Raw genomic sequence first — 22893 nt, 5'->3', positions numbered from 1 at the left:
AACAGTCTCAGGCCAACACAAAATACACAAGAATCTGTCTTTAAAAGGCTGGAGAGACCGATGAGTCTTTAAGAGCATGTACTGCTTATGTAGTTAGTTAGTGAGTTAGTTAGGTTTTTTGAGACAGGGTCGCTATGTAGCCTTGGGTGTCCTGGGACCATTCTAGATCACTTGCCTCTGCCTCCTGAGTACTAGAATTAAGGCTGTGCACAACCACATGTAGTGTACAGCATGTACCTTACAGCATGTACTTAACAAAGGACCTCAGTACCCAGCACCACACAGTGGATATGACACCATCTCCCACAGCACTCTTAGGACAATAGTTATTGCCTATGTTACTAACTAGGACTAGGGTTCCTGTGGTTCCTTTGTGCCTAGCGTAAGCAGGGAGACACCACTGTTTCCAAGTGGGGTCAAGCCAGTGCAGAGGGGAGGACGATGGACACAGGAATACAGGCAAGGCTACACCTGTCCTCCAGCAAGGGGTCCTGGCTGATCCACCTATGCTCAGCTCTGCCCATGCTGCCAACCCTACTTACATGGTCCTCAAAGGTCACATCCTCCCTGGATACACCCATGTTGGCCTTGGCAATGCCAGGCTGGATAATCATCTCTCTCAGGAACTGCGAATAGAGCCCCCTGCAGGAGAGACATGCAGAGAAAAGATGGTTGGAGATCCCACCAGAGAGGCACTCACAGGAGGCTCCATGTGATCACAGGTCTCACCTCTGCTTGGCCAGGATGGAAGTCCACGAGGCTCTCTCCAAAGGGAGGTAGTTTAGGAGGATCTGCACAGAGAACAGCACAGCTCTGGCAACATCCCTGTCCCCATGCTGGACAGTGGCCTCCCTCCTCCTAGCCCAGCTCAGCCCCATCCTCTGCTTTCCTCAGACTGTTCTAAATGAGAAGAAAACTTGGTATTGACGGGCTGGTGACCCAGAACATAGACTGCCACCACCCCAGCTCTGAGTGTGGCTTCCCTGGTACCAACAAGTGGAAATCTTTACTGGCATAATGAAGTAGTCCATCCCCAAAGGAGTCCTGGAGGGAAAGCCAAGAGAACACAAAACCCCACAACTTTCAGAAAGACTTCCTTAGACAAGCCAGAAAAATAGCGAAGAGGAGAGGCCAGGAGGAGGTCCATGCAAGACCCAAAGGACTCAAAACCAAGAAGCACCACCCCAGGCACACCCACCTTCCAGCAGAGGCACCGCAGTCCGCCCTCACAGGGGATGCCTGTGGACACAGCAGGCAAAGGTCACCCCAAGCCAGAGTTCCAGAACCCCCCAGACCTATGCCTTGGAGCCAGCTGGCAGGAAGTGGAGTGGGCAAGAAACACTTCAGGAACCATTCTCCACCATAGAAATGTCTAAGAGCAGGCCAGTGGTGGTGCATGCCTTTAATTCCAGCGCTTGGGAGGCAGAGGCAGGCAGATTTCTAACTTCAAGGCCAGCCTGGTCTACAGAGTGAGTTCCAGGACAGCCAGGGGTACACAGAGAAAAAAAAACAAAAACAAAAAAAAAAAAGAAAGAAAGAAAGAAAGAAAGAAAGAAAAGAAAAAGAAATGTCTAAGAGAATGCTAACTCTAGCTTCTGTCTACAGCCTTGTCCCCTGGCCCAGAGCCTCATCTGTACACTGAACCTTCTCATCTTTGACGTTTCTTCTTCAAAGAGCCCTTGCCAACTAACCACTCTTTCCAAAGTCAGCCTCTTCTTTTAGGGGAGGGACAGAGTCTCATAGAGCCCAGGCTGGTCTTCAAGTTACTGTGGAACTGAGGAGGAACTTCTGATCCTTCTGCCTCGACCTCCTCAGTGGCAGGATCACAAGTGTGTTTGGCCAGCCAGATGGTGGTGGCGCATCCCTTTAGTCCCAGCACTTGGGAGGCAGAGGCAGGCGGATTTCTGAGTTCAAGGCCAGCCTGGTCTACAGAGTGAGCTCCAGGACAGCCAGGGCTACACAGAGAAACCCTGTCTCAAAAAAACAAAAAAAAAAAAAGAAAGAAAGAAAGAAAGAAAAGAAAAAAACAAACAAACAAACAAGTGTGTTTGGCCACCATGTCTAGTATATAGGTTACTGAGAGTCGAAAACATGTTAGGCATACACTTTATAAACTGAGCTATATGCCCAGCCGCAGGCTCTTTTTATTTTATTTTTTGAGACGGGGTCTCACTATGTAGCCCTGCCTGAGCTAGACTTCACTATGTAGACCAGTCTGACCTTGAACTCAAAGATTCACCTGCCTCTCCCCACCTCTTGTTCTGGGATTAAAGGTGTGACTCACTATGCTGGGCTGGCATTAGCGACTCTGCTTATAAACAATGGCTCTGTGGCTTCTCCATAGCACCCATAGAAACTGGAATTACATAAAAACCTGAGTATGAGTATGAACTTAATGTCTCAGACAGGCATATCTGTTTGTTGATGCCCCTATGTCTAGCACAGGACACAGACCACCAATAGCAGTCCACATTTGTAAAACTCAAACCAAACTGTCAGTTTAAGAGCTCTGTGCCAGACAACCACCATTTCACTTAATTCCCAGTTTAGCTCCAGTAAGTATGGAAGATTAGCTCCATCGTCCTCACTTACAGATAAAGAAATGGATCTGTAGACAGAGCAACCAGGATTATGACAGGTGTGATGTACAGTCCAAGCTCTGCACAATCACCACAGGCAGCCTCCTCTCTGGGGCCTCCACACCACTCCAGAATGGGAAGGCCAATTTCTACAATGTTGTCAGTTCACAAGAATAGCTCTGAGGGTGGTTTCCCTGACACTGGGACCTTGAGCCAGTGCTACCCCCTGAATCTGCACAACACAGACGACTTAAATTCTTTCCTTGCAAAGTTACTATGCAGAGCAGTACCTTAGGAGCTATACAAACATCTTGGGATGTTTTGACAGACAGTGTAAAAATCCAGCTATCTCTGTGCTGGAACATTAACCATGGGAAGGGCAAAGTCAAACGTGGTTGATGTTCAATTCCTTAAAATTGGTGTTCTAAGGCTTGAGTTTTAACATTAACCAAAGGTCACTCTTAGCTCTGATCCAAAGCCAAGTAGAGAACCACCCTGCGACTTCCTTAACACAAGGAACTACCTGAGGAGCTATGAAAGGTCTCACCTAGACTCGAAGGGTTACTATGGGTTCAATCTGCAGCCCACTTCAAGGGATTTGGGGAATCATTTAGCCCCCCTAGGTAAGGCTCTATGCAATCAGGCAGGTTTCCAGGGAAACCCAGAGTAAAATTGTATCTTACCACTAAAACTGAGTTCTCGAAGCTTTTCCAACACAATGGAGGGCTCCTTCAGGACATCCTGGAAATCTGCAATCCTTCAAGGGCAGAAAAGGAAACCCTAGGGTAACAGGCTTAATGACTATGTCATTAAGCCTGCCGCCCAAAGATCTTGTACTCTCAACAGTCTCCAACTACCAGTTTAGGGAAGTGGGCAATACAAATTTCTTCCTCTGAAATCTGCCATGCCAAGGACGAACCACGAGAGGTATTCTAATCAAAAGGGCTTGAAGTGAGAACTTAACATTAAGCACTTTCCCACTGTTAGTGAGCTGGCATTTCCTGGGCACTTGCTGTGGCCAAGCCCAGTCCACAGCACACCACTACCCGAATTTACACAACCAAGCTTCGTGCAACCATGAGTAATTTAATCCACAGACAACGGACTTGTACAATCTCCCCACTGCTCCAGCAGCTCTAGGCCGGGTAAGGGGGAGGGGGGGCGCAGACTTCTCCGGCCTGCCCTCAGGCAAAGACAAAAGACTAAAAATTAGTCCTGGAGTGACCAAAATTTAGCGGACACTGCAAGATGTAGCCTGGGGTGGGAGTAGGAGGTGGATTTACGAGGCCAGACTGGAGAATCTGGGTTCTCTGGTGTTTCTCAAGAGAAAGGAGCACAGGGACAGGGGTATTTGGGGGGGAAAAGGGGGTGGGGACGGATCCTGGAGTGAAGAAGCGGGAGGGTAATAGGAGGCTGGACGAGAGACACACCAGGGAAAGGGGTCCCGAATGAGACAGAAAGGTGACACTGAGGTAAGAAAAAGCATCTCTACTTCTCGCCTCTGCCACCCAGGCAATGAGACCGTAAGGTGGGCTCTGGGGGCCAGCCGCCAGGGGAGGGGGCTATTCTTGGCCGCACATGCGCTAAGTAGCTCTGTTTGCGAGAAGGCCCGGCCCGGCCGGAGCGGTCTGGGTGCAGTCTTGACCTCGGGTCCTTACCGGCTCTTGTGCAGACTCGACATGGTGTTGACTTCCGGACCCCTGGGCTGCGTCTGCAGCCCCAGCTGCCGCCACCGCCCCCCTCCCTCCGGGGACCCGGCGCGCTGGGCAAAAGCCTCCGGCAGGAAGCAGAACTACGAGCGTGCGCGTTCCGCAGGAGCCGGCCTCCCTGGCTCCGCCCAGGCATCACAGGACGCGGGGCTTCTTAGGGCCACGCCCACCCCTCAGCTGAGCGTCGGGACCATGGGTGATCCTGCTGGCTGTCTCCCGCCCTCGGTTTCTCTCTACTGAATACACTTGTCAGTCTCTCTCACTACCTGTCATTAACTGCGGCGCAGTTGTTTGGTGAACAGTCCTCGGTGTGGTCTTGTTCAATATCGAGTCTTTATGGAAATGACCCTGTTGCTCAGTAAATTACCTCTTGGAGGAACCGGAGGATTACAGCTCCGGGTTTCCTTGACTTTGGGATTTCATAAACAGAATTCTGGCAAGCCTGGCGGTGGTAGCTCTCGCCTTTAATTCCAGTACTCGGGAGGATCTCTGAACTCGAGGCCAGACTGACTTACAGAGTTCCAGGACAGGAAGAGCCATACAGAGAAACCCTGTCTTGAAACTACCCCCTCCCATACACACACACACACACACACACACACACACACACACACACGTAGAATTTCTGTAATTGCACAATTTCAAAGCAATAGAAAAGGAAAAATGGGCTGGCAAGATGGCTCAGCGGGTAAGAGCACTGACTGCTCTTCCAAAGGTCCTGAGTTCAAATCCCAGCAACCACATGGTGGCTCACAACCACCTGTAATGAGATCTGATGCCCTCTTCTGGTGCGTCTGAAGTCAGCTACAGCTTACTTATGTAGAATAATAAGTAAATATTTGGGCTGGAGTGAGCAGGGACTGAGCAAGCAGAATTGACCAGAGTGAGCAGGGCCAACTGGAGTGGGGCCAACCAGAGTGAGTGGGACTGTCTGGAGTGAGCAGAGGTCCTAAAAAATTCAATTCTCAACAACCATAAGAAGGCTCATAACCATCTGTACAGTGTACTCACATAAATAAATAAATAAATAAATAAATAAATAAATAAGTCTTTAAAAAAAAGAAAGAAAAGGAAAAACGCCAGGCGGTGGTGGCACACACCTTTAATTCTAGTACTTGGGAGGCAGAGGCAGGTGGATTTCTGAGTTCGAAGCCAGCCTGGTATACAGAGTGAGTTCCAGGACAGCCAGGGCTACACAGAGAAACCCTGTCTCGGAAAAAACCAAAAAGAAAAAGAAAAAAAGAAAAAAAAAGATTTATTTATTTATTTAATGTGAGTACACTGTTGCTGTTCTCAGATACACCAGAAGAGGGCATCATATCTCATTAGGGATGGTTGTGAGCCACCATGTGGTTGCTGAGAATTGAACACAGGACCTCTGGAAGAGCAGTCAGTGCTCTTAACTGCTGAGCCATTTCTCCAGCCCCAATATTTTTTAATTAAAAAAAAAAAAAGAGCTGGTCATAATGGTGCATGCCTTCAATTCCAGCACTTGGGAGACAGAGGCAAATGGATGTCTATGAGTTCAAGGCCAGCCTAGTGTGAGTTCAAGGCCAGCATAGTCTACAAATCGATTTTCAGGCTTCCCAATGAGTTCCAGAATAGCCTGAGCTATTGTTACATAAAGAAACCCTGCCTCAAAATAAATAAATGAATAAATATTAAAATTAATTTTAAAAGTAAAGGGGGGAGGAAAAATCAAGATGTCAGAAATCCTTGTTTTTATACACACATACACACACACACACACCCTTATATTCATAACTGCACTTAGTTCTTAATTTCTTCCCAACAGCCAGTGAAGACTTTAATGTTGGACAGTATGACTTTTCAGCTCCTCTTGTTCTCATGTTCCTGTCCACTAAGACTTTGTTGGCCAGTAAAGTAGGTATATGCTTTTCTATTCCAAAGTCCCAAAGCCTCACATATTATTCCACAAATTATGTTGTCGTAGCAACACCCCAATCATGGTACCAACTTCTGTCTTAGTCACTTTTCTCTTGCTATGAAAAACCACGACCAAGACAAGTTCTAGAGGTGAAAATAAGGTTTCTTTGGAATCATAATTCCAAGGGGATCCTAGTCCGTAACTATCATGGCAGGGAGGCACAGCATCAGGCAGTCATTGGCGGCACTAGCAGCAAGGCGACAGCGCACATCTTGAGCCACAAGCAGAGATCAAGGCTGGAGAGATGGCTCGGTGATTAAGTACACTTATTGCTCTTCAGAGATCCTGGGTCCCGTTCCTGGCACCCACATGGCACCTTGCAACTCTTTGTAACTCCAGTTTCAGGGGATCTGAAGCCCTCTTCTGGCACCATCCTCCAGGGTACCAAGCATGAACATAATGCACATATGCTCATACACATAAACAATAAAATAAGTAAATCTACAAAAAATGAAGAGAGAGAAGAGCAAGTAAATTAGAAGTGGCTTGAATCTTTAAACTCTCAGAGCCTGCCTCTAATGACTTTCATCCACCAGTAATGCCATACCTCCACCTCCCCAAATAGCACCACAGGATGAATACCAAGTTTCCAGATGTATGAGCCTTTGAGAGATATTCTGATTCAAATCACCATAGCCATTATGGGTTATGGGTTTTACTGCCTTGAGATAGGTGCCTCCCTTAATGGGAACTTAGCTGTTTCCAACTAGTCTAGCTGTGTAGTGAGCTCTCAGGACCCACTGGTCTCTCCATGCTAGAGTTGCAGGCACATGCAGCCATGGCTGACTTTTTACATGGGCGTTGGATATTGGGTTTGTCATGTTATCCACAGAGCAAGTGTTCTTCCTGACTGAGCCATCTCTCCAGGCCTGCATTCATTTCTTTTTATCACTGTGGTAAAATACCTGACATAGACAACTTAGGGAAGGGTTATTTCAGCTCAAGGATTCAGAAGGTTCTGTCTAGCCGGGCAGTGGTGGCACACGCCTTTGATCCCAGCATGTGGGAGGCAGAGGCAGGTGGAGTTCAAGCCCAGCCTGGTCTCCAGAGTGAGTTCCAGGGCAGCCAGGGCTACACTGAAAAACCCTGTCTCGAAAAACCAACCCCTGCCCCCCCAAAAAACCAACCAACCAAACAAACAAAAGATTTATTTATTATATATACAGTGTTCTGCCTACATGTATGCCTGCACGCCAGAAGAGGGCACCAGATCTCATTACAGATGGTTGTGAGCTACCATGTGGTTGCTGGGAATTGAACTCAGGACCTTTAGTACAGCAGTCAGCATTCTTAACTTTTGAGCTATCTCTCCAGCCTGTTGCTTTTGTTTTTTCAGATTTATTTTTCATTCTCCTCATAAGTGTATGTGTAAGAGAGAATGTATGCTACATGTTTGCAGATCCATGCAGAGGCCAGAAGATAGTGTATGATCCCCGGGAACTGTACTCACAGATAGTTGCGAGCTGCCCCACATGGGCCCTGGGAACCAAAATGGGTTCCTCTGCTACAGCAACAAGTTCTCTTAACCACTGAGCCATCTCTCTACACCTGCCAGGAGTTTCCTTTCTTTTCTTTTTCTTTTTTTCTTCTACTTCTTTTGGTTTTTTTGAGACAGTGTTTCTCTGTGCAGTCCTAGCTGTGCTGCAACTTGTTTTGTAGACCAGACTGCCTTCAAATTCACAGAGATCTGCCTGCCTCTATCTCTCCAGTGCTGGGATGATTAGAGGCATCAGCCACCATAATCTGGTCCCTTAGAGTTTTTTTACTCTAATTTATTAGATAATCAGAATTAATCACCATAACACCACTGTCTTAGGGTTTCTATTGCGTGAGCCACCACTGCCCAGCGGTCATTCAACCACCCTTGGTTAATTCGACACTTTCCAAACTTACTACTTTTATTGTTTTTTTATTTTATTATTTCTATGTATGTAAGTGTTTGCCTACATGTATGTCTGTGCACCACATGCATGCCCATGCCTGGTGAAGCCAGACGAGGGCATGGGATCCCTTGGAGCCGGAGTTACTGTGGTTGTGACTTTGGCTGCTGGAGAGCAGCTGTGCATTCTCATCTGAGCAGCCAGTACTCTTACCTGCTGACCACGTCTGCTCTCTCTGCTCTCTCTGCTCTCACTGTGGCCTGGATTCACCACCAACTCTGTTCACTTTTTCAAGTTTGTTCTTTTTTCTTTTTTCTTTTTTCTTTTTTTTTTTTTTTTTTTTTTTTTTTTTTTTACAAGTTATACAAGTTTGCTCTTTTTTTCTTGAACTTTGATATTCTATATGAGGCGATTCTTTCAATCTTTCTTTTTCTTTTCTTTTTGCTTTGTATTGTTTTGGTTTTGAGACTGGGTTTCTTTGTGTGGCCCTGGCTGTCCTAGAACTCCCTCTGTAGAGCAGGCTGTCCTTGAACCCACAGATCTGCCCCTCTTGCCTCTGTGTCCTGAGTGCTGAGAGCAAAGGCGTGTTCCACCACTGCCTGGCTATTAAGAGTGTGGAAGCAACCAGGGGCTGGGCGTTGGTGGCTCGAGCCCAGGACAGCCAGGGCTACACAGAGAAACCCTGTCTCGGAAAGAGAGAGAGAGAGAGAGAGAGAGAGAGAGAGAGAGAGAGAGAGAGAGAGAGAGAGTTTGAAAAGAGTTTTACTTACTTTGTAGATCAGTTTGGGTAATAATGTCATCCTAACAATACTGAGCTTTCCAGCCTGTGAGCATGAGGTGACTTTCCATTAATGTGTCTTTAATTTTTTTTTAGCAATTGTTTATAGTTTTTAGTTTATAGGGTTTTTTTCACTTCTTTAGTTAATTTTTATATGTTTGTATTTTATTTGTATGATTGTTTTGCCTTCATGCATGCATGCATGTGCGCTAAGGAAGTCAGAAGAGGGCACTGGATCCCTTATAACTGAAGTTACAGATAATTATGAGCTGTCATGTGGGTACTGGGAACTAGACCAGGCTGGCCTTGAACATACAGAGAAATGCCTGCTTCTGCTTCAGGAGTACTTGGATAAAAAGTCAGGTGGTGGGCTGGTGAGATGGCTCATCGGGTAAGAGAGCACCAACTGCTCTTCCAAAGGTCCTGAGTTCAAATCCCAGCAACCACATGGTGGCTCACAACCATCCATGATGAGATCTGATGCCCTCTTCTGGTATGACTGAAGGCAGCTACAGTATACTTATAATAATAAATAAATCTTTGGGCCAGAGGAAGCAGGGACCAAGCAAGCGGGGCCGACCAGAGTGAGCAGAGGTTCTAAAAGTCATCCCAACAACCACATGAAGGCTCACAACCATCTGAACAGCTACAGTGTGTGGTGTGCTCATATACATAAAGATAATAAAAATAAATCTTTTTTAAAAATGTCATGTGGCACTATGCCTGGCCCACAAAAATTCATTTAATAAGATAGAGTTGTTTGTTTGTTTGTTTGTTTGTTTGTTTAATTTATGCCAGGCTAGTTTCAAATTCACAGAGATCCTCCTGTTTCTGCCTCCTGGATCAAAATCATGCACTGACAAACCCATTGTACTTTAAATATTTTCAGGTTGTTCAAGTGTTCAAAACAATCAAGTGATTTTCTATTCTATTGTATCTTACAGTTTCATTGGATTTATTTCTCAGCTCTCACATGTTGTGAAATAAGGTTTATCAATTTGCATTTCTTCTTTCTTTCTTTCTTTTTTTAAAATCTATGCTGTTAAGGATGTATAGTGGCAATTTTGGTTTCTTTAAAAACAGAAATAAGGTCTTGAGAGATGGCTCAGTGGCTAAGGGCTCTTCCTGAGTTCAATTCCCAACAACCACATGGTGGCTCACAACCATCTATAATGAGATCTGGTGCCCTCTTCTGGCCTGCAGTATACATGCAGGTAGAACGCTGTCTACATAGTAAATAAGTAGATCTTTTAAACAATCCACAGAAATATTATAAGACTGTGCTTTTGTTTTAACCCCAGGTGTGGGGTGTGGCGCTGCCTCCAACAGACCACAGCAGCCGTCTGTGACTTGCCTTGTGCTCTAGCAATGCATGATTTTTCCAGCTGCAGATAATTTCTGTGGTGATGGTGCAAAGTTTGGAATTCTAATGACTTTTCAGAAGATATATAAATGCTAGGGCCTGGAGAGGTGGGGTGGGTTGTGGTTTAAGTAGTCGTGCACAAAGAAACAAGAAGAAATTAGATATTCTGACAGCAAAGCTCAAACTTGCCCCCAGGAACTCAGTACCCCAGTCACCTGGCTCCTTGATGATAATGTTGCTCCCCTGACTTTATTCGGGGATCTCTTTCCTTTCCTTGCTATCCTTTTTTCTGTTATCTAGTGTTGGGGGGAGGGGTGGACAAGGGTGGAAGAAAGAAGAACCCACAAAGCAGCCAACCCCAGCTACAAGTAAGTGTAATCCTGTGTTGAATAGGCAGAAGGGGGCATCTTTCCCTTTTCCCTGATCTTGGAAGAAAAACTTACCATTTTTCACAGTATGATGTCAACTCTGATTTTTTTTATTTGGCTTTCATGATGTTATGAATTTTTTTTCTGTCCCAACTTAACTAAAGAGTTTTTGTTTGCTTGGCTTGTTTTTTTGAGACAATGTCTCAAAATTTTATAAATTTTATAACCATGACTGGCCAGAAACTCTATATAGACCATGCTAGCCTCAAACTCAGAAGGGCAGGATCTCAGGTAGCCTGGAGTGACCTCTATGTAGCCAAGTATGACCTTGGAACATTCTTCTACTTCTACCCAAGTACTGGGATCACAGCCAGACAGCCTGAATCCTTTTTTTTTTTTTTAAGATTTTATTGATTTTATATATGTTGAGTATACTATCACTGTCTTCAGACACACCGGAAGAGGGCATCCTATCCCATTACAGATGGTTGTGAGCCACCATGTGGTTGCTGGCAACTGAACTCAGGATCTCTGGAAGAGCAGTCAGTGCTCTTAACCTCTGAGACATCTCTCTACCCTCCCTCCTCCAACCTCTTTTTAATCATGAAATAGTATTAAATTATTCAAATGTGTTTCTACTTTCTAATTTTGATGATCCTCAGTTGAAGAAAAAAGCCTTTCTCCTTATGTCAATGCCCTGTATTAGAACGATTGACTCTATCTTTGAATTCCAGGAATAAATCTCACTTGGTCATTGTACTGGCTAGTTTAATATTAACTCAGGAAGAAGTCGTCTGAAAGGAGGGAACCTCTGCTGAGAAAATGCCTCCATAAGCATTTAGATGTATAAGTCCACTTGTTGTGCACACCTTCAATCTCAGTGGTTGGGAGGCAGAGGCAGGTGATCTCAGAGTTTAAGCCCAGCCTGGTCTACAGAGTGAGACAGAACTACTCAGAGAAACCCTGTCTCAAACAAACAAAGCTGAGCAAGCAAGTAACCTCCATGACCTCTGCATCGACTCCAGCCTCCAGTCTTCAGCTATCTGAGTTCCTGCTCTGGCTTCCTTCAAAGACTATGATGTAGAAGTGTACAATAAACACTTTTCCTCCTCAACTTGCTTTTGGTCATGGTGTTTCATCACAGCAATAGTGACCCTAAACTAAGACAGTCATGCATGTAGAATTGTTTCAATACATTGCTGAGTTAGGGTTGCCATACACAAGGGTATTGTGTGATAATATTCTTCCTAGAAAGTTAACAACACGCATGTCTACTCACCCCAGATAGCAAACTCAGGACAGACCAAAATATACCACCATAGTCCAATTTGGTGAGCTGCTGAGTTCTGTTGGTATTACTCACAGGAACAGAGACGACTCAAAGACAGTGGCATGACCAAGGCACATCTCAGCATAGGTGACAGCTCACAAAAGCTAGGAACCTATAGCACACTGCACAGTCTGCAGGCAGCTCAACAGACTGAAAAGTGTCCTTTCTACCTGACTCTGTCTAAATCTCTTGTAGGCAGCTCAGCTGGTTTCCTCCTCTTCCATGTAGCTGATCTGGTCTCAGTATTTTCTTTGCAGCTCAGCTTGTCTAAGAACTCTCAACTTTTTATTCTTTACTCTGGCAGGGAGGGACTTAGTGAATCTGCTCTGTTTCAAGGACTTCCTGAACCTATTTTGAGTTGTTTACCTTCCTGCTTAAGGTATCTACTTTCTTTTTTTTCCTCCTTTTTTCTTTGTTTTTTGCTTTAGAGACATTGTGTGTGTGTGTGTGTGTGTGTGTGTGTGTGTGTGTGTGTGTAGTTTTTGCTGTTCTGGAACTAGCTAAACTAACAGAATCTGCCTATCTCTGCCTCCTGAGAGCCAAGATTAAGGTGTATGTATCATATTTGTGTATACACACACACACACACACACACACACACACACATATGAAAACCACTCAGTGGTAGAATTCCTGCATGCCACAGGACCTGGATTTGAGCCTTAGTATCCCCCCCTTCTTTCTCTCTAACCCCACTCCAGGGTGCTCCTCAAGTAAAAAGTGTTGTTACTTTACCAGATGTGGATGGCAGTAAGAAAAGTGTTTAAAGCTTACTGCCTAATTGCTTGAGCTTAGAGAGAGGCAGAGATGAAAATACCCCACACTAATTTTAACTGTGAACTGTCTGGACAGGAGACCAGAAGGAAATTTCAGTAAAGTTGAGTCCTTTACTGAAGGACTGGGTAAGGAAAGAGGATAGATGAAAAGTCTGGATGCCCTGATAAGATGTTTTAGAAAAAGCATTCTGGGATTGTGAAACTGCAGAAGGAATGAAGGGATTTGTGTTCGGAGGTTATGGTAGAAATCAGGAGAAGAAATGGTGATAGGAGCCAGTGAGATGGCCCAGCAGGTAGGGGTGCTTGGTCCAAGCATGATGAGGACCGAGTTCGATCCCTGGAACCAACATGGTGAGTGTAGAGAACCCTTTCCAGCAAACAGTTCTCTGATCTCCTATACATGTACATATGCATGCACACATATAAATAAATGGAAAAAAAACATTATCTTAAAATGAAAAGGAAGGAAGTATAGACCAGAGAGCTTGTTCGGTTCCTACGTTTGTGGGGCTTACGACTACCTGTAACTTCAGCTTCATGGGCTCCGGGACTTTTGTCCTCAGCAGGCAGCTGCCGTCATGTGCATAAACCCATATACACTTAAACAAATAATTGAAAATATTTTTTGACAGATAAAATGATGGACAGTAGGGCACTATTGAAGGAAGAGAGAAACAACTGTTGAGAGATCCTTGGTGACTAGAAGAAAACGCAGTGGCCAAGAACAGCCTCAATCTTGCTATCATCTGACAGCTCCTGGGTGAATCCCTTTTCGCGAAGGAAAGGAGGTGGAGCACATTTTGAGGGGCAATGTGGTAGCTACGTAAAGCCCGCCCAAAAGACGTCGGGTTGGGCGCCGAGTGAGTCAGCACTAACTAGGTAAGATGGAGTCAATCCTGTCCTGAACCTGCTCCTGCGAGCTAGCCCCTCGCTGGAAGGAACTCTGGAGGCTGAAGTGGGGACTCAGGCCTCAGCTTGGGCAGGAGCAGCCCTAAGAGCCCGGAACCTTCAGCCTCCGCCGCCCACGTTCGCAGCGGGACAAGACAGGAGAACCCCTCCTCTGTTGCTAAGGGGCGGCCCGGAAGTGACGCTTTGTTGACAGCACACCCGCAGCCACAGGCTCTCCAAGCCGTCGGAGCAGGATCGGGGGGAGGGGCTGGGCCCGGAGCCAGCAGCCGGCGGCCCTCAGCCCAGCGCGGCCCGAGGGCAAGGGAACGGCCTCCGTCCAGGGCTCCGGTCCCAGCATTCCCGCCCTGCCCCGCCCCGCCGACCCGGACCCGGACCGGACCCGACCTACTGCGGCGCTTTGGCCGCCGATTCCCCCGGGCCGCAGCCTCCGCTTGTAAGCCTGCGAAGCATCCTGTCTCCCCGTTGAGGGCCGCCCCCTCCTAGGGTACGTCCTAAATGCCGAGCCAAGAGACATACCTGCATCCTTTTCTTCTCCCTGCCTCAGGGTCCGAGCATTGTCGCTGCGACTCCTTGCAGAGGTCCACCACAGGCCAGTGTTAGGATGGCGCTTGTCGCCTGCCATCGAGGTCTGAGGATTTTGCCTTGAAAATTGAGTTCTCTCTATAATGAGAAGGACGCTCGCCCATGCAAAATAGGGGCTCAACGTAAGGCTTGGGAGGCCAGCCTCTGCCCCCCCTACCTGTTGGATGAGTTTAGGTCTCCTCCCAACCCCCAAGCCGTGCTTAGGGATGGCTTGGCTCCAGGATCAGCTCCCAAAATGGGATGCCAAGGTACAAGATAGTGCAACAGGATCGGAAAAGAGCGGGTGGGCTTGCAAGCTGAAGATCAATGGCTCCCTTAGGTGAGGTGAAACTGAAACTGACCGGTTTGGCTAGCTCTGGGTAGAACTTGATTTAGCTGCTCTTTAACCAAAGATCTCCCGTGTTTGCTTGTGTCTTCTGTGTGTGACAGAGACGGGAGTGGGGTGCGGGGCGTTGTGGGTAGTGGTGCCTAATGCCTGGGAAAAGCTGGCTCAATGTTTCTGACAGAATGGTTCTCTTCAGGCTTGAGGAGATTGCATTGAAAGGGCGTCACAGGAAGCTATGCTTCGACCAAGAGGTTCTTGTTAGATATGAAGGGTCGCTGTGCATTGGCTTATTCAGTAAATAAACGTACAACATTTTAGATAGTAATAGGTGTCACAAAGAAAAGTAAACAGACAGAGACTAGGACCTTTGTATAGAATGTGGTCAGAGAAGGTCTCTACTAAGGTTGCTGTCTGAGCAGAGATGAGTGAGGTAGAAAGTCATTACAGCTTTCCAGGGGCTCAGCATTCAGCAGCAGGTGCAAAGGTTCTGTGGTGGCAAGAGAACCAGCTTGGGTCAGAATGAAAGAGGCAGAGTGGGTGGCAAGGAAATCAGTTGAGAACAAATAACAGCAGGGAGTATATTAGGGACTGGCTTGTGATGTAGGGTTGACTTGTAATTTTTGAAATGTTGCGGGGCAGTGGTGGCGCATGCCTTTAATCCTAGCACTTGGGAGGCAGAGACAGGTGGATTTCTGAGTTCAAGGCCAGCCTGGTCTACAGAGTGAGTTGCAGGATAACCAGGGCTACACAGAGAAACCCTATGTCGGAAAAAATAAAATAATTTTTTTTTCCGAAATGTTGGAGAAGAATCAAAATTGTCTGATGTGACAAATGACCATTGTACTTCAGCCTTGTGTTCTAAGTGCCCTCTTACTGTCTGTACTGAACATCCATGACAGAAATCTTAAAAAAGAATTCTGTGGGGAAGTCATATCACATTACTGATTTCTCATTGTTAGAATGTGAGCAAGTGACCTTCTGCCTCAGTCTTAACCATCTGTAGAATAGGACTGTTAAGCTACAGAGTGCATGCATGGCAGTGTGGTATATGACAGTAAGGATGTGCCCACAGCCCTTCTTTCTAGCATCAGCTGGTGACATCACCAGCACTGTCTGACTCCCCTGGCTCATGGGATTTGTAGGAATACTGGAGGAAGCTAAGAACTTTAATGACACCATTCACTGGTAAAAGTAATGGTCTGTTCTTCGGGGCATCTGTGAACTTGGCCTTGATTGTTTGTTTTGTTTGTTTAGACAAGTTCTCACTCTGTAGTGAGACTGACAACTGCCTGTATAGCCCAGACTGACCTTGAACTCAGTAGTTCTCCTCAACATTCCAAAGGCTAGGACAGCAAACATGGGCCATCAACTCCAACTAATGACCCTTACATTTATTTATTTATTTAGAGGCAGTTTCATGTAGACAAAGCTGGCTTCAATCTTACTATGTAAAACATTATGGTCTTGAATTCAGAGATTGACCTGCCACTGCTCCCTTGATGTAATTCTAGCAGATTATATGTGTCTACCACCGTGCCTGACCCAAAGAGGACTTTTCAAATCAAGCCCTGAAAATCCCCATTCTGTAACATAATATAAGTAAAACAATGTCTTCCAGACAGATTGCAAAGGACCGTGTTGGGCCTATCCGTGGCACTGAGTGTGTAGTCAGATTTCAGGTAGAGGCTGTGGATCCGGAAGGCACTTGGCACAGGCTAAAAATTTGCAGCCTTTGAGGAGAACAACTCCAGATCTTCCTCCTCATCCCTTGAGCCTGACTACATTATCAGGCCCGAGCTGTAGGCTGAACAGGGCCAGAGGATTTGAAAATGCAAGGCCAAGGGGCAGAGGATATGGCTGAGTGATAGACCACTTGCCTAGTGTTCGTAATCCACTGAGGCCCATCCCATGCACCACAAAATTAGTTAACATGTGAATATGTAAAGTCAACACTTAGAAGACAGGAGCCTCGATGGCAAAGCTTCTCTGAACAGAACCCTAGACTAGCAACGTGGTGAACCAGGGCCTCGCACAGTATATATTTGCATGAATCCATTGCTCCCTCTGGGCTTTACACAGAGAATAGTGTCCTCCTGCCCCTGCTGACCCTGCAGAGAGTGGTGGGATGAACCAGACATGATCGGAGAAGAGTTTGTCCTTCACTCACTCTCTGCAGTGGTGAAGAATACTTCCTGTTGCCAGGCAGTGGTGGTGCACGCCTTTAATCCCAGCACTTGGGAGGCAGAGGCAGGAGGATTTCTGAGTTCCAGGACAGCCAGGGCTACACAGAGAAACCCTGTCTCAAAAAACAAAACAAAGAAACAAAACAAAAAAAAGAATACTTTCTGTTCCAGTTCATGCCACTGGGTTCCTGCAGGGCATCAGGGTCCACATGCAGAGGCTACTCTTTGTCTCCCTCACACGTGTTTGTTTGCTTTTAACAGTTACTTCGTGAAGTACCACAGCACATTTGTGGAGGTCTGAGGACAATTCATGAGAGTTGGTTCTCTTTCCACCATGAGGGACCCACTGCTCAAACTCAGGTTTCAGTCTTGGCAGGCTGCACCATTAACCACTGGGCATCTTACGGGCCTTTGTCTTTGGTGGGTGGGTTTTGTTTAGCCTTGGTGCTTCAGTTCTTGACTCCAGAAATGTGAGCGTAGAGACCCCTGTGGAGTCCGCTCTTTGGAGACCAACATCAAACCTGGTTCATTCACTAGAGCTGGGTTTCTGCTTAAGAAGGGAGCAAAGAGCTGGGTATATGACCCAAACAGTAAGCATGCTTGCAAACACGAGGACCTGAGTTCAATCCCCAGCACCCATATATAAAAGCCATCTGGTGACATGCACTTGTGATCCCAGAGATGGAGAGACAGACCACAGATGGGAAGATCCCAGCTACCCTGACATTTACTCTTTTTTTTTTTTTTTTGGTTTTTTGAGACAGGGTTTCTCTGTATAGCCCTGGCTGTCCTGGAGCTCACTTTGTAGACCAGGCTGGCCTTGAACTCAGAAATCCGCCACTTCTGCCTCCCAAGTGCTGGGATTAAAGGCGTGCGCCACCACCACCCGGCTATTTACTCTTTAATATATAATGGAGGTCCTGTGATTCGTGTAGGGTCCCTACTTTTAGGAAGCTTCCAGTCCTGGTCCATGGTCCCCATAGAATCATTACCAGAAAACCAGATCATCTGTGCTCAGTGCCCAAGGATGCTTGGGGTTGTAAGGAGGTAGAAAAGAGAAAGTGAGGCTTGCCATCGCGACACCACTGAGAACAGACCTAGAAAGCTGGAAACCCCAGGTCTGACCTACTGAGTGGAGCGCACATATCTGTATACCATGCAGACTGCTTGGCACACAGCCTCAGCTGCCACACCTGTAGGCTGTAGATCGATCCCTGCCTCCTGGGAGGGTGAAGGGAGCTGGTGCATATCTAGGGCTGAGCAGTGTGGGCATTAGGAAGTTTGACTGCACAAGCAGAACCGAAGCAGCCTGCCCCAGTGTTCCGTCCTTCCTCATTGTGTCTTTATCAGGAGAGATACCAACATCGTGCTGGGCATGTGCTGTCCTCCCCTATTCTGTGTCTTCCCAGCACAGTGACCTGCAGGCATGGTCTCTGTAGACTTCTGTCTAAAACCTCACCTGCACCTCTGTCCCCAAGAGTCCTCCTGGCACTTGTCAGGACTGTCTTCAGAGCAGCTTTCTGTCCCTAATCTCTAGTCCAGGACCTATTCCTTCCTGGAAAGCATTCAGAGCTCATGGGTTAACATTGCACAGGGTGGGCACTGTTCCAAGGTTCGAATCCAAATCCTCTGGCTCCCCAGATTCTCTCCCCTAGGTGTCAAGATATTACTGTGGTCCCTTGTTTCCTCCTCTGAACATTGGTTAGTCTCTTATTTGTTTATTACTTTATTTTTAGTTTTTGGTTTTTTGAGACAGGGTTTCTTTGTGTAACAGCCCTGGATGCCTTGGAACTTTCTGTAGAACAGGTTGGCCTCAAATTCAGAGGGACCCACCTGCCTCTGCCTCCCAAGCACTTGGACTAAAGGTGTGCACCACCATGCTCAAAGAACTCTGTCTCTTTAGCTGGTTAGCTAGATGAATGGAGCAGTGTGGTTGGTGAGCACTTTAGATTTACAGTGTTGTCATCTCAGGCTCCTTTTGTGTTACTTATGGTTCTCTATGTCTTCTTCAGCAAATGACTAGCGGTCTCTACCTCAGAGTGCCATCATGAGGTAATACTAGCAACAGCAAACCTTTGTTCGGCCTAAATCCAGGCACTAGTAGGCACCGAGGATGTGGGGGGCGTGGGTGCAAGCCGCCAGTCTGTCCTCTGGAGCTGGCAGCTGGGGGGAGGGTCATAGACAAATTGTTATGCAAATGAATAGGTCTATTGGTACAGAGTGCTGGGCTGTGATTTTTGGCTGGTTAAATAAGAAACTGTAGGAAGTGAATTCTGGAAAAAGCTGGGTATCTGTCTGGAAGCACAGAAGACGGAGGTGGGACAGCAGGGGTGGCTGCCTGGGCTGCTGTTGTTTTTCTCAGTTGTTTCTCCCACTGCCCTTCCCCCAGCATGTCTTAAAGAGCCTGTAAGAAAGGAGACATGGGGTTCTTCTCCTTTGGTAGTCTATCAGTATCTAAGTCCAAACTGTTCCCAGTTGCCAGAATTCCAGATGGCTGGAATCTGCTTTGAGAGTGGAAATCCTTTTTTTTTTTTTTTTTTTTTTTTTTTTTTTTTTTTTTTTTTTTTTTTTTGGTTTTTCGAGACAGGGTTTCTCTGTGTAGCCCTGGCTGTCCTGGAACTCACTGTGTAGACCAGGCTGGCCTCGAACTCAGAAATCCGCCTGCCTCTGCCTCCCAAGTGCTGGGATTAAAGGCATGTGCCGCCACCACCCGGCTGAGAGTGGAAATCCTTAAAGGCTTCAAGGGCTGGAGTGGTAGGGTGTTGTGAGCCTCTAGGCTTTGGTCCCAAATAAGGGCAGCTCTTTCCTCCCCAGCTCACCTAGGACACCCCACTCCCCACCCCTTCAAGCTGCAGGGTCAACTCCTGGAGGAGGTGAACACAGGTGGCACCATCTATCAGTCTGTTCTCTGGAGGCCTTTGGTGACCTGGCCAATGGAGTCCCTTCCATGTGTGCAGCCCAGCTAGAACAGGGTAGCTACCTGGGCTAGGGCTCAGCCCTGCAGAAAAGGCAGTTCTTTCCCAGTCAGTTACAAGGTTCTGCCTATAGGGATTCAGCAGTGTTCTTGGGACTGAACTCACTCATGCTCAGCCTCATGAGAATCACATCCTGCAAGTCCGTTGTGGTTCCTGCCATGGCGTTTGTTGTTGAAACTTCCCTTTTCCCAAGCCCCGCACTTAGTGTTCAGTACCACCTGTGTTCACCCTGAACTCTCAGCCATTGCATATGCCTTCCTACCTCCAACCTTCAGAGCTAGCTAGGGCTCATATCTTCAGTCTTAGCTAAAATGTCAAACTTTCCCTAACACTCCAGCCTTTCCCCTGTCCTTCAGAGCCCTGTTCTCAAGATGTGACTGTATCTGGGTTCTTTTTAGGTAGCTGATTGTCTCCTTCTAGTACCAGAGTGTTTCTTAGAGGCAGGACCTTGTCTCATTATTATATTTGGTCATTATAGGACCTGTGTTCTCAGTAGCTCATGGCTAGGTCCATAATTACTGGAGGAACAGTCAGCCTGCAGGGCTAGCCTGGTCTACAGATTGAGTTCCAAAACAACCAGGGCTACCCAGAGACAAAACAAAACAAAGAAAGAAGGAAAGAAAAAGAAGCAGGTAGGATGGCATCTGACCTCGGTTTATCAAGGAAACAGGAAATAAACTGGCACCTGGATTGGGCTCATGGGAGCCTCAGAAGAGCCTCCTAACGGGGCAGGGATGCCCCCCGGACATCGGATGCTAGAATGACCTCTTTAGAAGACTCACTATGCTTTGTAGAGACAGGACACTCACTGGTTGAAACTGGACAGTCCATGCTGGGCAGTGGTGCACACCTTTAATCCCAGCACCTGAGAGGCAGAGGCAGAGGCAGGCAGATTTCTGAGTTCGAGGCCAGCCTGGTCTACAGAGTGAGTTCCAGGATAGCCAGGGCTACACAGAGAAACCCTGTCTCGAACTCCCTCCTACCCCCAAAATAAAAAGAAACTGGACAGTCCTAGCAGATGGAGGAGTTACAAGTATGGGGTTGCAGGTGACCAGGCCTGGGGCTCTGGCCATCCTGTGGAGGAGGTAAGCTAGAGAGGGTCAAGGAACTAAAGAAGCCGGAAAGCTGGTCCCCAGCAGGGCTGGTCTCACTATGCTGCTTCCTCTGGTACAGCAAGCTGAAGGCCAGACCTTTGAGGATCTGCAAGTGAGGAAAATCTTAGGGATGTCCTGGCAACCCATTTGTGCCATCCCCAGAGAGTTACTTTTCCACTGGGCCAGGTAAATGAAGCATGGGTTGTGTGGGAGGCCTGGGTCTAGGGAGAACAGACCCTACTTGATGTAGAAGTGAGGGCAGGGTGGCAGAAGGCGGCTGTGGCGGTCCTAATAGCTGCTTAAAAAAAAAAAAAAAAGACCAGGGCCTCAGAGATGGCCCTGCAGTTAGGAGTGTGTGCTGTTCCTGCTGCTAAGAGTACTTGTTTGAGTTCCAGCACCCACACGGTGGCTCACAGACATCTGTAACTCTAGTTCCAGGGGGCCTTCAAGCACCAAGCATGCATGTGGTACGTGAACATACATGAAGGCAAAACACTTACACATCTTTTTTTTAAAAAGATTTAGTTATTTATTTTATGTGTATTAGTACACTGTAGCTGTACAGATGGCCATGAGCCATAATGTGGCTGCTGGGAATTGAACTCAGGACCTCTGCTCGCTCCAGCCCCGCTCGCTCCAGTATAATACACTGCAGCTGTCTTCAGACACACCAGAAGAGGGCGTCAGATCTCATTACGGATGGTTGTGAGCCACCATGTAGTTGCTGGGATCCGAACTCAGGACCTTTGGAAGAGCAGTCAGTTCTCTTACCCACTGAGCCATCTCGCCAGCCCACACTTACACATCTTAAATATAAGTACATCTAAGAAATAACTGATTTATTATTTTTTTAAAGTGCCTACTATTCTTACAGAGACCTGAGTTCAGTGCCTAGCACCTGCATCAGGTCGCTTGCAGTGACCTCAGATCCTAGCTCTTGGGGTTCTGTCATTCTCTTCTGGCCTCCATGTGTACCTGTTCTTGGGAGCATGTATCTCTCCCATGTTGTAATCATAAAAAGAGAAAGAGCTATTAAAATATGTTCTGTCTGGGTGTGGGGGTTAGGGGGTGCCTCAGTGGGCCCATGCAGAAGCTTCCCTTCCCACTGAGAGACCAGCCACACAATGGTATTAGTATAGAATAGAGTTTATTCAGGGCATGGGGAGTGGAGTTTAAGAAGGTAGTAGAAGCAGAGAGAAGGAGAGAGTAGAGACATGGAGGGTGGCCAAGACCACGTGGAGAGAGGGGAAGGGAAGGGGAGCAAGGGGGCAAGAGTCAAGAGAGAGGCTAGAGCGTGTGAGAGAGGAATGGGCAGGCAGCCCCTTTTATAGGGCCAGGCCTACCAGGCTGTTGCCAGGTAACCATGGGGAGGAACATACCTGGCTATTGCCAGGTTTCTGTGGGGATGGAGTCCAGACAGAATACAAACCACACACACACACACACACACACACACACACACAAACGAAATGTAAGTTAGTTTTAGGGCATAATGGCCCATACCTTTAATTCTAACGCTCAGTGAGTTCAAGGCCATCTGGATAAACCAGAGAGTTCCAGGCCAATCCTCACCATAGTGAGATCTTGTTTATAAAATAAAGTGAAATAAATCTTAAAACAAAACAGGAACAGGAAAAGAATAGCTGATTCTTAATTTTTCCTGCCAAATGTGGAACCCAGTATCTCTCACATTCTAGGCAAGTGCTCTACCACTGAGCTACTCAATCTTTTTATTTTATTTATTTATTTATTTATTTATTATTGTTTTTTTTTTTTTAAGACAGGGCCTCTTTGTATAGCCCTGGCTGTCCTGGAACTCACTTTGTAGACCAGGTTGGCCTCAAACTCAGAAATCCACCTGCCTCTGCCTCCCAAGTGCTGGGATTAAAGGCATGTGCTACCACTGCTCTATTTTTGTTTTTGTTTTTGTTTTTTTAAATAATTAATTTTATCTTATATATATTCGTATGAAATGTCAGATCACCTGGAATTGGAGTTACAGACAGTTGTGAGCTGCAAAGTAGGTGCTGGGAATTGAACCCAAGTCCTCTGGAAGTACAGCCAGTGCTCTTTTTCTTTTTGTTTTTTTTTTTT

The 22893-nt window shown here is 46.8% G+C and overlaps 2 protein-coding genes and 1 long non-coding RNA gene across 10 annotated transcripts in view; 1 reads left to right on the top strand and 2 right to left on the bottom strand.

The window, feature by feature from the left end:
* Tbc1d13 (TBC1 domain family member 13) overlaps nucleotides 1–4396 on the bottom strand; it is a 17058-nt gene extending 12662 nt beyond the window's left edge. Inside the window, exons 1-5 of one of the 4 annotated variants that reach the window (XM_031369654.1) lie at nucleotides 4238–4396; nucleotides 3263–3336; nucleotides 1199–1239; nucleotides 730–791; nucleotides 543–642 (exon numbers count right to left, since the gene is read on the bottom strand). In XM_031369654.1, the coding sequence (XP_031225514.1) occupies nucleotides 543–642; nucleotides 730–791; nucleotides 1199–1239; nucleotides 3263–3336; nucleotides 4238–4260 (300 nt within the window). In that variant the 5' untranslated portion in view covers nucleotides 4261–4396. Of the gene's footprint in view, nucleotides 1–542; nucleotides 643–729; nucleotides 792–1198; nucleotides 1240–2284; nucleotides 2308–3262; nucleotides 3337–4237 lie in introns of those variants that run through there. The other 3 variants (XM_031369655.1, XM_031369657.1, XM_031369656.1) reach the window with 3 other exon arrangements.
* A 1924-nt stretch (nucleotides 4397–6320) lies between these two features.
* On the bottom strand, nucleotides 6321–14659 carry LOC116089935. The gene is made up of 2 exons (XR_004118505.1): nucleotides 14157–14659; nucleotides 6321–6677 (listed from the first exon to the last, which is right to left on the bottom strand). It is a non-coding gene; the product is annotated as an uncharacterized LOC116089935 (long non-coding RNA).
* Zer1 (zyg-11 related cell cycle regulator) overlaps nucleotides 13596–22893 on the top strand; it is a 29936-nt gene continuing 20638 nt past the window's right edge. For 3 of the 5 annotated variants that reach the window (XM_031369653.1, XM_031369651.1, XM_031369648.1), the window contains exon 1: nucleotides 13596–14124. The gene's annotated coding sequence lies outside the window, so the exon portion shown is untranslated. The remainder of the gene's footprint in view (nucleotides 14125–22893) is intronic. The other 2 variants (XM_031369650.1, XM_031369652.1) reach the window with 2 other exon arrangements.

The sequence above is a fragment of the Mastomys coucha genome, unplaced genomic scaffold (assembly GCF_008632895.1).
Source record: "Mastomys coucha isolate ucsf_1 unplaced genomic scaffold, UCSF_Mcou_1 pScaffold15, whole genome shotgun sequence".
Classification (NCBI taxonomy): domain Eukaryota; kingdom Metazoa; phylum Chordata; class Mammalia; order Rodentia; family Muridae; genus Mastomys; species Mastomys coucha.
This window is presented reverse-complemented; position numbering and strand designations above follow the sequence as displayed.